General features: G+C 38.8%; 1 protein-coding gene across 4 annotated transcripts in view; it reads left to right on the forward strand.

The window, feature by feature from the left end:
- LOC140917667 (fibronectin type-III domain-containing protein 3A) overlaps positions 1–14,557 on the forward strand; it is an 86,086-nt gene extending 71,529 nt beyond the window's left edge. For all 4 annotated transcript variants that reach the window (XM_073360949.2, XM_073360947.2, XM_078854242.1 and 1 more), the window contains 5 exons: positions 96–376; positions 6,064–6,276; positions 7,518–7,684; positions 10,105–10,226; positions 11,974–14,557. In XM_073360949.2, coding sequence (XP_073217050.2) covers positions 96–376; positions 6,064–6,276; positions 7,518–7,684; positions 10,105–10,226; positions 11,974–12,288 — 1,098 coding nt within the window. In that variant the 3' untranslated portion in view covers positions 12,289–14,557. The remainder of the gene's footprint in view (positions 1–95; positions 377–6,063; positions 6,277–7,517; positions 7,685–10,104; positions 10,227–11,973) is intronic.
- The last annotated feature ends 1,136 nt before the right edge of the window (positions 14,558–15,693 follow it).

Here is a 15,693-nt window from a genome sequence, read left to right on the forward strand (position 1 = left end):
CAAATTTCTTTCAAGAAGCACAAAATCAAAGCAGTTTCTCAAAGATAAGATAGAAAAATGTGGCCTCCTTGAACACAATAGAATCTCTCTTTCAGGCTGTGAATATAGCTGGAGTTGGATTGTTTGGAGATATTGGTGTGGTAACAACACCAGCGTCAGTGCCTGCAGCAGTGTCTCTACTTCATCTGCTTGAAGAAGATCAGATGGAAAATCCTTGTCCCTTGTCAACGTGCCTTGCCATTCAGTGGGAGGAACCGTGTTGCCATGGGTCAGATGTCATTGGATATAATATAGAATATGGGGAAAAGCAACTTGTAACTGTTGGTAGAGTTACAAGCCATATTCTGGAGAATCTGCACCCTGACACTTTGTACAGGTGATTACTCCTTATTTTATTCTGAAACCAGTCTTGTAGTTATTTTAACATACAATGTTCAGGACTGTTTTTTTCCCTCCAGGTTTTTTGGTCTCCTAGTCCACTTCATTAAGGTGAACATGCTGTAAGCCAGAGTGTGCATTTATGTAATGGGTTGTCTTTAGAGTGGTTGACTTCTTTAGAGGGGGGGAAAAAAAAAAAAAAAAGAAAGTGAATACACTGAGTCTGGGAGCCCTAAAATACAGCATACATTGTATCGGTATGTTGCTGAGATCACAGCAGAATGAAAAAAGACAGGCAAATATCTGGATTTTTCTCTATTTGTCTACAACTTTATTAGTAAACACAAAATGCAGCAGCCTGATAAGTTAGTCTTTTTAACCTATTCCCTCCTGTGATGGAATCCATCCTAGCTACTTTCCCTAATGTTATGGGGGATCCTGGGACCCTACCCCAACAAACTAAATCAGGACAATTGAAGAGGTCTCCAGGTCCACTGGTTTTAAGGAAACCAGAGTGTAAGTGATTTCCTCTTTTGCTCCAAGAGGAGCATCCTCCTGTGTCTAGCAGAGCCCTGTGGTTAATTATTTGGAAATCGGTTGGAGTATCTCCAAACACCAGATTTGAATAACTGACTAATTTTCATATATTTGTCCCCTTAACTACCGTCTTGTCACACTGATGCCACCCTCCTCCACCAGCTCACACCCCACTGCCCTCAGAAGTTGACAATACAATTGCAGAAAGAAAAAACTTCACAGAAAATCAGGGAAGGAACAAATGGAACATGATTTCGGGTTGAACCCAACATGCAAATACAGAAGTGAAGCTTAAATTCATAACTTTGATAGACACTAATAATCATGGACTGAATAGAGAACCTGGATTTGTCTTATAACAATCCATAACCCATTAATAACCCCTCCTAGCTGCCTTCTCTCCTGCCCTTCCTCCAGCTCCCCAGTGACTGGAGGGGTATTAACGGGCCACTTAACACATATTGGCAGGGGACCATTCAGAGTTAACTACTTATGCTAAACAAGCCTTTTCCACCTTCTGTTTAGCTGTGACACTCCTAGGGCATGGCTACACTTGCAGATGTAGAACGCTGAGAGTTAAACCAGCCCTCGGAGACCGCAGCAGGGAAAGCGCTGCCTGTCAGCTGCAAGCGCACTGGCGTGGCCACATTTGCAGCAGCATTGGGAGCAGTGCATTATGGGCAGCTATCTCACAGAGCACCTCTTCCCATTCTGGTGCTGTGGTTTGTGGGAAGGGGGTGTGGAGTGCAGTGCATTCTGAGTCCTGCAGATGCATCGCTTTGCATCCCAGCAATCCCTGTGCTTCCATCCACATTTGGTGCCATCTTTCAACATTTTTTGTACTGCATGCTGTCTTCCCTTTCGGTCTGCAGGGATGGATCTTGAACTTGTGAGGAATATACCGATGGGTCTCATCAGCACGTCATGAATTGCAGACTAATTACTTGTTAAGCTAGTACATTTCACAGACCTGAAGAGCTCTGTGTAGCTTGAAAGCTTGTCTCTCGCCAACAGAAGTTGGTCCAATAAAACATATGACCTCCCTTGTCTCTCTTATATCCTGGGACTGACATGGCTACAGCAACACTGCATCCAGTTGTTCTGTCATTCATCTCTATTACCTACATACCAGCTGCAGCTACAGTCAGATGGATCCTGAGAACTCTTTAAGCTCCTGGGAGGGCAAAAAGCCATCTTTGGTCTGATTGCCACTGTGATGATCAGCTAGTCAGTGAAGATGGCCTGTGTGCCCAGTTGCCATGGCATCCTCAAGCAGGCAGTGGCAGCCCATTGCCATTGTAGTCCCCTCCTCGTAAGATCCACTACCTGCACCTGGAGAACTGGAAGCTAGTGAGATTGGCCTACATTCTTATTTACTGCTACAACCCAGCCATTTTGTCTTATTCAGTTGCAAGACTGAGCTGAATTCTCACACTGAATGTGGTCCGTTTTTCAGTTTACTGATTTCCTCCCCCCCACCCCATCCCAATCCTTACAGTGCTGAATAACTTTTAAAAAATATCAGAGCTGTGATAGTGGGCAGTATGGTAACATTGCTTTAATTGAACTTTAATTTAATTTGGCCATTAACATTTCCTGGTATCTGGAATGCTACCAAGTGCAAACTGTACTCTGGGTATTAAAGAAACAGTATGGATCCTTGATCAAACTAGTAGTCCCCATCTAGCCCTGTTTGGCTCCTGACAGCAGCCAGTAGCAAATGTTTCAGAGGAAGGTGGACAATTATGGAATTACCTGCCGATGGTGGAGTTTCTTCCTAACTCCATGAGTTTAGTGTTTTGATTTGTGCCCTAAAACATCTTTAAAAACAAAAAACCCTCTTTTGAATCTGACTAAGCATTTTAGCATTCATGATATTTGGTAACAGTGAATTTTAAAAGCTAATTTGGATTTCCTTCAAATCCGCTTTAAATCTGTTGCCTCTTCTGTTCTAAAATAGTGAACAGGAGCAACTGAGTGATTTCTCTATACTATTATTTGTGTGTTCATCTGTCACGTCCAGTCTGTCATTTCTAAACAGTACCAGTCTGTTCAAGTTCTCTTTAATATGAAAGTCTTTCCATGCCCATAATCTTTTCATCATCCTTCCCTGAGCTTTATTTCTACTGTCTTTTTGAGGTAGGTGTGTAGAACTGGGGATCCTAAGTGCTACAATACAAATAATAGAGCTGAACAGGGCATTCTAGGTGAAGGCATACCACTGACTTCACAAAGGTATCGCAATATTGTCGTCTTTTTTGTCCCATTCCTTGTGTATCCTTCGTTTACTTTTTTGGTTGCCAGGAGACAAGCTGCAGAGGCTTCGCTGAGCTGTCCATAGGATATCAGATAGCTTTCGATAGAGGTTGCAGTGAAGTCCAGCAAAGTCTACCACTAGTTCAAATTCTTCCTTTCAGGCTTGAAGTGCTTTAAATAACCCTTTGTGGTTTCAGTTAGCTGGTTTTATTTTTTTTATAAATTAGTTTTTCCTTCTTGGTGTAGAATGCATTGAAAATCTATATTAAAATATTTAAGTCCAACTTCAATTATAGTGCAAAATATCATTGATTGGCTATATAGTTTTTCTATTCTTGGTAGTGTTTCCAGAATGCCAGAAGTATGGTAAAAAGAAAAGGAGGACTTGTGGCACCTTAGAGACTAACCAGTTTATTTGAGCATAAGCTTTGGTGAGCTACAGCTCACTTCATCGGATGCATCCGATGAAGTGAGCTGTAGCTCACCAAAGCTTATGCTCAAATAAAGGTGCCACAAGTCCTCCTTTTCTTTTTGCGAATACAGACTAACACGGCTGCTACTCTGAAAGAAGTATGGTTGGTGCTTCTACAACACTGGTCATGGACCTTGGCCTGAAAAGGTTGGACACCTTAAAAACCAAGGTGTTTCCTTTTTTGTTTTGCCTGTATAATTATGGACTTCTGTCCTAACAATAAAACAAACAACACTTCGAATTCTGGAACTGATCTTTCATAACTGTGGCTTTATTAGTCACAAAATATCTGTGTTTTTACTAGAAGCTTCCACGGAATGCTAAGAAATATCCACATATAAGCAGTAAATCTCTGCCACAAAGAGCTCACAATCAAAGACGACCAGCAACATCTCAAGAATAAATCATGCCAAACCAAACTAATTTCCTTCTTTGACAGGATTACTAACCTAGTAGATGGGCCGGGGGGAGACGACAGCAGACATGATATATCTTGATTTTTAGTAGGCTTTTGAGACACTTCCATGTGACATTCTCGTAAGCAAATTAGGGAAATGTGGCCTAGATGAAATTACAATAAAGTGGGTGCACAACTAATTGAAAGACTGTACTCAGAGTAGTTATCAATGGTTTGCTGTCAAAGTGGGAGGGTGTATCTAGTTGGGTCCCAATGGGTCGCTCCCATGTCCGATACCTTTCAATATTTTCATTAATGACTTGAATAATGGAGTGGAGAGTATGCTTTTTAAATTTGCTGGTGACACCAAGCAGGAGGGGTTTAAGGACAAGATTAGAATTCAAAATGACCTTGACAAATTGAAGAGCTGATCTGAAATCAGCAAGATGATATTCAGTAAACACAGGTGCAGAGTGCTTCACTTAGGAAGGAAAAATCAAATGCACACCTACAAAACAGGGAATAAGTGGCTATGGTAGTAGCACTGCTGAGAAGAATCGGGATTATATCAGATCACAAACTGAGTATGAGCCAACAATGTGATGCAATTGCAAAAAAGCTAATATTCTGGAATGCATTAACAGGAGTGTCATATGTAAGACACAGGAGGTAATTGTTCTGTTCTACTTAGCACTGGGGGGGGACCTGATGACAGTCCTCAAATGTTAAGGGCTATTATAAATAGGACAGTGATCAATTGTTCTCCATGTCCTACTGAAGGTAGCACAAGAAGTAATGGTCTTAATCTGCAGCAAGGGAGATTTAGGTTTAATATTTGGGAAATACTTTCTAACTATAAGGATAGTTAAGTACTGAAATAGGCTTCCAAAGGTGGTTGTAGAATTCTTGTCATTGGAGCGTTTTAAGAACAGAAAGAAAAGGAGTACTTGTGGCACCTTAGAGACTAACCATCCGTATGCATCCGAAGAAGTGAGCTGTAGCTCACGAAAGCTTATGCTCAAATAAATTGGTTAGTCTCTAAGGTGCCACAAGGACTCCTTTTCTTTTTGCGAATACAGACTAACACGGCTGTTACTCTGAAACCTTTTAAGAAGAGGTTAGATAAACACCTCTCAGGGATGGTCTCAGGGGCTGGACTTAGAATCTCTTGGGGTCTCTTCCAGCCATACACTTCTATGATTCTATATGAAGGGATAAAATTAAATTCTGTATACTTTATACATTGTAAATGTAAATTTTGGTTTTTTTAGTTTTGTTAAATACACATCTATATGTAACTGCCCTTCAATCTATTTTAAAAATTAATAGGCTAATAAAGGTTAAAATATCACATCTGTAGGTTAACCTGTAAAACTCAAATGGGGGAGGAGAAGGACTATCATAGTCACGGCTATCATTCTGTCCTTAGTCATCACGTTGTGCCTGTGTTTTACAGTTTTAGATGCTTTACTAGAGAGGGAAGGAGAATTACCAGCTGAACTGAAATAGGGTGAATTAAGGCAAATTTCCTTCTTTTTGTTTTAAGCTTACATCATAACCTGCTTTAACTCTGAACTCTTAAAAATATTGTAACTTGCATGCTTTACCTTCATGAACAGCAGCAACTGTGCTTCCATTCTGCACTACTTCTCAATGTTATTTATGCATTATTCAGCATTATTTTATGCAAAATCCCACCGAAAACCTTGTGGTATTTGTCTCACTTGTATTCCAAATATTACCTCAACTTGAAAGAGATCTTAACTCTTAAACTTTTTTTTTTCCAAAAATCAACTCTGAAATCTCTAACTGTAGCTTTATAACTTTTGTGGTATTTGGTTCTTTGCAGATGACAATTGACATTTTGCTTCATTGCAAAATATTATCAGGGGCTTGTATAAGATTATTTTAGTACATCAGTAATTGAAATTTACAATCAGTAAAATAGTGTATTTTAGTATATTATTTAACCTAGTAGTTGTAAATTAACAACAAACCTTTTTTCCTCCTCTCTCACTTGAAGAATTAGAATACAGGCCATAAACAACTTTGGAGTTGGTCCTTTCAATCATTCCATTAAAGCCAAAACAAAACCACTACCTCCTGACCCGCCTCATCTTGAATGTGTGGTCTTCAGCTACCAGAGTCTTAAACTGAAATGGGGTGAAGGTCCTGGTAGAGCTTTAATTACCAATCCTACACAGTTCAACTTGCAGATGGAGGATAGGTTTGGCAGGTGAGATCATTACTCTACAATTTGGAACATTCAGAAGCCTGCTAATGTTTTACAGCTTCATGTCCTGTTTTGTAGTCCACTGTGATCTTATCAAGTTAATGGGTATGAAATCAGGTAATCTTATTAGGATGTATATCATAAAACTATTCATTTCCTCAGTTCTGTTAGTGGATATAGTTTACTGGATGACAAAAAATGGAAAGATAATCAAGACTGTCAAGTGTTAAGCCCACGTGCTGTATAAATTGCATTTGTATGTTTCCTTGGAACTCTTATGGTGGAATCGGATATTCATTTTCATTTTCCAGTGGAAAAGCTAATTTGGGTGTATCTGATTCATTGTATGACATGAGAAATTAATACTTAGCATTTGCGTCACATCTTTATTCAAGAACAGTGGTTCTCAAACTTTTGTACTGGTAACCCCTTTCATATAGCAAGCCTCTATATAGTGACATCACCCCCCCCCCCCAAATTAAAAACACTTTAAAAATATATTTAACACCATTATAAAGCCTGGAGGCAAAGCAAAGTTTGGGTGGAGGCCAACAGTGCGTGACTCCCCCACACACACACGTAATAACCTCGTGACCCCCTGAGGGGTCCCACTACCAGTTTGAGAACCCCATTCAAGAAAGTTATGAATTGTTACATTGTAATAACATAATGCATTAATCTGTAAGTGTACTGTCCGTTTTCTGTATTTAAAAAAATCTGCTCTAATATTAAAGGGTTAGTGTGTGTAATCGACAAATAGGGTGAACAATTCTTTTTTGTCCTAAGATTATAAAAGCGTATGAACCTTCCCCCCCACCCCCCTCTACTCCCCAGAAGTTCTCAGTTCCTCTAACTTAAAAATTTGAGAGGTTGGGAAACAAAGTGCATGACTAACCATGTGTAACAAACTTCCTGTGTAACGTTCCAGCCTAGTGCAAATCTAGATTTAATGATAGATCCCATAAAATGAGTGGGGGGGGAAAGGTACTGGCACTCCCTGGTGCTGACAACTCAGTGTTATTGTTGTGAATGACACTAATACACACAACTGTTTATTGCAATAAAAGAGGTCTTTTTGGTCTAACACTTGTGTAACAAACTTAAGGTAAAAGTCACCATTTTTGTAATAAAATTTTACAAACGTCTTTCACCCATCACACACTTTTCAGTGTTAAACATTAACATAAATTAGTTTGTGTAATTCTAACGTGTACTTATTTGTAAAAAAATATTTTTTTTTTTAGATTTGTTACTGTTTATAGTGGACCTTGTCATACGTACAAGGTGCAGCGACTCAGTGAATCCACTACATACTATTTTAAAATCCAGGCATACAATGATGCTGGAGAAGGGGAGTTTTCTGAAGTTTATGCTTTCACTACAACCAAATCTCCACCAGCATCTCTTAAAGGTGAGCATACAGCATTCTAAGAGTTGTTGTTGTTCTAGTGTGTAAAAATCAACAGTAGCATACCTGTTCTGTTTATTCCCTCTGAAGCACTTCTGTCAGAAGACAGGATACTGGGCTATATGGACCTTTTGTCTCACCCAATATGGTCCTCCTTATATTTGATATTAAAAACAGATTCTTTCCTCTATCTAGCCTCTTTGTCAAACACAGGCAGTACAGATGGGCTGGATACTGTGACTGTATCTGGCCAGCTAAGAATTCCCCTACTGGGACGAAGCATTCTGCAGGTATAAAACCAGTGTGGCCAGCTCCTGCACCACTATTCTCCCAGCCCTGGCATTGAGGACATGCTCCTCCAATTCTCTCCTGGTATATAGTCTCCTGGGGACCATTGCAAGCTGATATAGGTTAGAGTGGCCTGTTGGCAAGTGAGAAGAGAAAATAAACACATCAAATATTCTTCACTCTAAATGAGAACTTTAAGGGGCCACATAAAAGCAGCTCAGTCTGACAGTCAGAATATTACCTATCTTATAGGAAAGAATACAATTATGAAGATTTGTATGACATATATCACTCCCAACTGGGAGATACAAGGACCTACACACTGTTCCTCCCTAGTTACTTGAAGGTAATTACTAAATAATTCTCTGACTAGACAGGCATTAGTTTGAGAATCCACCATCTCAGCATAACAAGCAATTTTGAAGTCCTTCTCAGATCTGGTTACAGAAATATAACCTAAAGGAGAAGAGAATATTTGACATAAACAAAACTCTAGAAAAGTAGAATCTTATAATCACTTTGCACATAAAAGTAAGTGTCATCTGATTTAGGGCTGGTTTACACTGAAAACTTACATTGGCATAGCTGTTTGTCTCAGGGGTGCGAAAACTATGCCAACCTAAACCCTGGTGTAGACAGTACTAGTGCTTCTGTCAACCTAGCTACCATCTCTTGGGAAGGTGGATTAATTCCAGCAATGAGAACCCCTCCTCTTGCTGTAGTGAGTGTCTACACTGAAGCGCTACAGCTGTACCCCTGTCACATTTTATGTGTAGACATACTCCTAGTGGAAAAAATAGGAACAAATCATAAGATACGAGGACCTATAGCCTCTAGATTGCTTTGACTAACTCTTGTGACTTTTAAGAGGTATCAGGAGTACATTTGAAAAGGAGAATGCATTTTTAGTTGGAAAGTAAAGCAGTTGCCTGAGTTCTGCCTGAAAGACACTAGGTACCCACTTGTTTAAATGGTTCAGAGGCTGCTTACTTAGAAATTCCTAAGTATGTAAATTACAATGACTCAGGTTTACAAGGCACTCGCGTCCATCCTAACTGGATATCACTCAAAAGCAAGAATGTTATTGAATAGTTCTCTATTCCCAAAGGTACTAATACAATCAGTTTGCCAGTAAAGTTTTTTAAAGTGCTAGTTCTACAAACTCACCCTCTTCCCAAAGCTTTGTCCATATTAATGTGAGAGTTGCAATGTGACTAAAGGTGTGATTTTTTTTTTTTTAACTGACACAAACTTGTGTGGACAATTATTTCATTTTACATTAGGCTTATTTTGATTTAGGTTAAACATATAAAATCAGTTGAAAGTAAACCAAAGGAAGCCATTTTAAAATAAAGTAAGTGTGTCTGCACAGGTGTTTGCAGCAGTTTAAAACAGTTTTACAAAAGATCTAAGTTAGACAGGTGCAACTTTCCCATGTAGATGATGCCTAGGATAACTTCACACTTATTAACGCATTAGCAAATACATGTTAACACCACTGAAAAGTACACTGTCTGATCTACACTAGACTTTTGAAATGTGTATGTTGGAGTATTTTTGCTAACACAAGGTAACGTCACACTTTTAAATGCTGGTCTAGAGACCGTTTGTTTCATCTGGCACATCACCGATGATTAAAGATTGTTCAAGCCAAATTATGTTTTCAGAAGCACCTTTGCATCCCCCTTAAGTTTTGCAAGAGAGTTGCAGAGTGTCTGAGAGCATAATTTGGCCTGCAAAACCTTTCATTGTTGAGATATGCAAAATGGAAAGAATCCTGACTTCAGCCTCAGTTTTGGGGCTAACAGTTTAAAAAAAAAAAAAAAAAAACGTTCACTACCAAATTGTAAGCAAGTTGTATGTGGAAAAATTGACACACAGCATAATGGGCTTCCATATTAAATCTTTCTAAGATACTTTAAGATAGTACCACAAAACTGAATATCCGTCCTGAGCCTGTTTAACAGCCCCATTGAGAATCACTTCTTCATTAGTGGTGTGGCTGGGTTACTAAAGCCATGTCCTTAGTCGTGTAAAAAAGGGATTACAGTGGTTTCAGGTTAACCATGAAAAAAGTTTTTCTAACAAAAAATTTGAAAGCGCGTGGGTGGATTCTTTTTTTGTTTCTTCCCCAGCACCCAAAGTAAATCAGGTGAGAGAAAACATCTGTGAAATCACATGGGAGCCTCTACAGTCAATGAAAGGAGATTCCATTGTTTACATTCTTCAACTTGCCAGTGGGAGAGAGGTTGATCAGGTAACTTTAAAATTTCATTTGCTATTTTAAAAAAAATTATTGTAAGGAATTTTTTTTTTTTTTTACATCAAGTCTCTGAATGTTACTAAAGCCATGTCTACGCTAGCGAGCTTGCAGGGACATCAGTGCAGCTGTGCTGCTGTAAGATCGCTCACGTGGCTGCTCTATGCTGACCTCATAAACCCATCTCACAAACCCATCTCACTTGTGCCAGCGAAATGTAGGACGCTCGGGGTGCGAAAAAATCCACACCCAAGTTTTGCCGACATAAGAAGTAGTGTAGACATGGCCTTAGGCTGATTAGATTTTAAATTGTTCTAATACATACTGCCTTTGCCCAGCTTTCTTCAAATTGAATGCACTCAAAGTAATAAATTTGAATGCCTTACTCGAATTTGTAAATTTTTACTGAGACCATAAGAGGCACAGAATCAAAGCAGTGTATTAACCTAGGAGGTTAGACAGAAATATACGGGTTTTTTTCCCAGAGGGAGGGGGTGGAACATGGCGAGCTCTGTTTACACAGTTGTGAACATAGTGGTTCGTAAGTACCAATTCTGAAATGACAAACTCAAGACTCTTGGTTTTTAGACTTGCCCAACCCTCTTGTGCACACTTTCTTGACCACTACTAAAACCAGGCTCTATAAACCATCCTCCCTCCCTCAGTATGGATTTTTAACCTGGAAAAGTCTGTGTTGCCATTTTATTTTTAAACAAACTTCCTCAAACTATTAAACTGTTGTGAACAGTTTTAATGATTACAACTGGGGCAGCTCGGCCTCAAAAGGATCTTTCCAATTTTTATGCATATCTTCATGTATCACTGTCATGCACAAAGCTTTATGATGATAGTAGTGACACCATTGTACATGTTGAATGCCTTATGTCACTGAAAACCTCAAATAGGTTTTGAACAGGGTAATTTTCAAAAAGCTAGAATTGTTTCTGCTCCATCTCGCATATAAAGAACCTCCTATCGACCTGAGTGTACCACCATGCACAGGAGCAGCCTCATCATTATTTGGGGTAAGGTTAATGAGATGCTTTAGCATACGTGCCAATCTTAACAGGCCCTTCACAAATCTGGCCCCCTTCCTTATCCCAGTATAAACCGGCTGGCTCTCACTCCTTACCCGTCTGTCCACTTTTTCTGCAAACAACTTTGTGCTTTCTTGTACTCTATCCCTTAGGTAGGAGCACTCTGTCAGCACTGATTTGTAAAGCCACTGCCATAATCTCCTCCCAAACCCCACTTGTACTATGAAATGAGTCAAATAGTAGAGGCAAGGTTGAAGAACAGTTGGGGATTTGATGTTTATGTGGGAGAGGGATAACTGTTTTATCCCCCTACCTATCCCCAGCACTTCATTGTAAATTGTAAACTCTGGGACAGGTGCTGTCTTTGTTTAGGATGGTCCTAGCGCACCGTCGGCACAAATCTATGGTGGTAGTTTTTTCAGAGGCCAGGCTTGCAGGGACAGCAAATAATTTGTCATCTTCAGGGGAACATCGGTGGCAAGTTTTCACTCCTAGTTCTTTCTCACATTTTAAAGACTGTTTGCTAGGAAACAGTTTAGAAATAAAAGCAGAGATTCTTTTATTTCTGAAGCCCTCAAATTGGATGCGTGGGGAGGGCTTCCCAGACCCTTGCAGGCCTGCTCTGGTTGCACTGAATATTGTGTCTATTGCTAGATACTGGGAAAGTGAAATAGATGAGCAATTTGTTTGCTCTCTTTATTATTTAGGTATACAAGGGATCAGAGACTTCATTCCGTTTCACAAACTTTCAGACAAACTGTGAATATCGGTTCAGAGTCTGTGCTGGACGCCAGTATCAAGATTCTACTGGATTACAAGAACTGTATGGACCTTATAGTCCCAGTACAGTATTCTCATCTCAAAAACAAGAGTTGGTTCCCCAGTATACTGATTCGACAGCTAAATTTGCAAAGATTAAGAAGACATTAAGTGATGAGCAGTTTGCTTTTCTTCTTCTTGTGGGATTTGCAATGGTTGCTATTTTGTTTGCTTTTGTTATTCAGTACTTTGTAATCAAGTAGATTGTTTAAAGCCTAGTCATTGTTCAGCTTTTTATGACAGTTATTCTGGGTATTTATGTTGGTTAATTCTAAATAACATCCTAGCTGGAAATGATTGTATAAGACATACACACGTTTCCATCTTTGCTGCTGACTGACATTGAGACTGGGTTGGCAGAACCTTTCCAAATAAAGAACACACAACTGCCATAGAAGGGGTAATCCTGGGTCCTCTGTAATCAGGGTTAGCTGTTAATAAAACAGCAAAAAAATGCCTTACCACACTGTCTCTCACTATCAAAGCATAGGCCCTTTCGCCAGTTAGAGAAAAGGCATTATATAAAGTCTTTTGAAGTGCAACTAAGCAAGTGGTAGTGGATCAGCAACTTTTAATCGAGTATTGTTATAGTTTGGTATACATGAAATACAGCAGCAAAAATGCTTGCGCTTAGAACAGTACTGTACTGCAGAACATTGCTAGAGCAAACCACATTTAATATACTGTAGAAGGAAAACAAAATATGATATTACTACTTTACAGTTATTTTAATGTTTGGGGTTCAAGAATTAATATTTCAAGCGTTAAAGTAGGAGGTGCCAGCATTTTGAGAATTGTAATTAAAAATGCTAGAGGGATGTAATGTACATACAGAGCGACTGAATGTATTTGTATGTAATATTGCAAATTGGTCCTCTTTTGTACTTTATGTTTCTGAATGAAATGCTTTCAGCAGTTGGTAAACAACTGTTGGCCCAATCCACATTTTCATTCTCAGTGCCTGAGAGAACAGTAATTTCCTGTGCGTCTGATTAAATCTTTTCAGCATTTTCAGAGAAGGCACAGATTTTGTCTTTAAGGAGAAAGAGTGCATTTATGATAAATGTTTCACTTTTGGCTCAAACTGAGCAAATGTTTTTGTACTATTCTTAACCTAAAAATAAAAAAGTTCAGACTGCTTTTGGATGCTCTTCTATCCTTATCTGAATTAGCAAACTATATATGAAATATTTTTAGGCAACATTTATACAATGTTTTAAATTAATTGCTATCACAGTGGTGGCAGTTCACATTCCATTATGGTGGTGGTGAGAATTTTCAGTTTGCTATGAAACTTTTCCAAAACTTGTCATGCATGTCTTGACACTGTTTTGAGGAATATTTTTGGTGGTTACTATGCACTACATACGACTGTTCCTTGTCAGACATATTCTTTAGGTATCTGAAGAGAAGTCTGACAGCTATTTTCTTTACATCAACTGTTTTGCAAGCTGGAAGCCACAAATTTAGACATTTGTTTCAGAATGGGTCGTCTTAATAATTTTGGCATTAAAAGAACATGCCATAGAATGTTACAGATTTAACATACTTTGCAAATGCTACAGCTACATTTCATGTACGTCGGGGCAGTGCACTTGCATGTGGGATAGTACTGTTGGGTACAAGCTAATTCTTTCAAAGAATAAAACATCTTAAGGATGTTTCTCCTATGGCTGTTAATAAGTTAGTTTGAGGCATTGTGTTGCATTTCAAATGTGGAAATCCTAAATTATGACATAGTATCAGTTAATATTCTTAAAAGTAGGTCTATGGTGCAATCTGAAATTAACCTTTTCAAAAATGTACTCTTCATTTTGTACTCTATTTATTTTGATTAAAAAAATCCTGGAAAATGTATGTCTGAATGTATTGTTCTACTTGTAGCAGAACTTTAACTTCATCATTTATATCATGGAAGTCTCTCTTCAGTGTTGGAAAGAGTTTTATACAGATATTAGTGTCTTTAGTTTGCCGAAGTTTACAAATATGCCTTCATTTCCTTTCATATTTTACTTTTAGAAAACAATAGACTGCCTTCAGCAAATTTCTTTTGCCAAGGGATTTTTTCTTTAACTCTTAGACAAACAGAGCAAATCATTTAGTGATTTATTTGGCAATAGCATTTCTGATATATTTTTAAAATGATAAAGTAGGCTTTCAGAATAAATATTAACCGAAATCATGATTTCCTAGAAAATTAAAATAAAATGCTTCTGAATTGCCACAAAATGTTCATATTTCCAGGAAATATACTGGAAAGTATAGTGTAATGTAGATTTTATATTGACGGTTATACATTCCAGATTGATGTACCCTAGTGGCATTAACAGATTAGGTATCTTCATTTTTCTTGCATTGTAATTTTGAGATATTTCAAACTTATGTTAAAGCTGCATTGTATTACTAAATTGTAACTATGAAATAGATAATATATTTAATACAGCCAATAAAAATACAAATTTTCAAATTTGATTATATGTATTTGTGTGTTTGTGAAGAAGAAAATAACTTCCTTCTGGGACAATCCTGTCATCCATGTAGTATGTAGTTTAGGATGAAGGAAACAGCAACACGGAATTAGGTTGATTTTTAGCATTAGTGAGGCATCTCATCTTAAACCTACAGATGAGAGAGGTGCTCAGGAAGTTCCAAGATGAAACTTGTGTGCTTCCAAAGGTGCTATTTCCATGTGGGTGGAGGTTTGCGGAGGGGATGTAGTTCTCCCACAGCACAGATTTCGCAAGTTCCATAGGCAACGACCAGTCCTTCTGTGCTGCTCACCATGCCCTCCTCTATTGCTCTAGTAGGGATTGTGCTGCCATTTGTTCCCCTCCCTTCTTCCAGTGCAGTGGAAAGAGCGGGACTCCAGTAGTTAATTCCAATCGGTTCGTTTACTCCAGGGAATCATCTAAAGGAAACTCACTGAAATCATGTAGATCAGCTGTTCCCTGGCTCTGCCCAGCCACGATATGTCCAGGAAGGGAGACTGGATTATAGCAGATTGCCTCACTTCCTTTCCCTCAAACTATTTTTGGCCCAATGGCAATGGAATTTCCACTGCTTTGATTTCAGTGTTCCATCCAGTGGAGAATACAGCCTTAAAGAATTAGCCCTCCACCCGTTTTCCTATGCAAGGTTACAGGACATGCATGAAGGACAAAAAATAAACCTTACAATCTATTAATGAAATGAGTGAACTCGGGGATGCTGTTCTGTTTGCTATAAGCCAATGGAGACCATCCTTTGGAACCACTGTGTACTAGTCTTCATAACGCCATTTCTAGTTATTCAGATGACAAGAAGCATGTATGACTGACGGTGGTGATTGAAAATGGTCTCATTGAAATCAACATTTTGAAAAGGAAAGCGGCATTGAGCGATGTGATCTAGCACAATTCCCGTGGTGTGTGAAGTGACACGGCCTGTTTTTCCCTGGTAGGTTGTTGTGCTCTGTGTCACAACAACACAAACAACTTCTCGTGAAATGGTGACAGAGCAACAAAGGCAGGATTGCTTGATTGCTTTGACATAACCCTGATTTCCACCAGGGAAAATGATGCTTGAAATAGACTCCATCCTCTCTCTACCCATCAAAGTCCTTTGCCTTT

Source organism: Lepidochelys kempii, chromosome 9 (genome assembly GCF_965140285.1).
Source record: "Lepidochelys kempii isolate rLepKem1 chromosome 9, rLepKem1.hap1, whole genome shotgun sequence".
Taxonomy (NCBI): Eukaryota; Metazoa; Chordata; order Testudines; family Cheloniidae; genus Lepidochelys; species Lepidochelys kempii.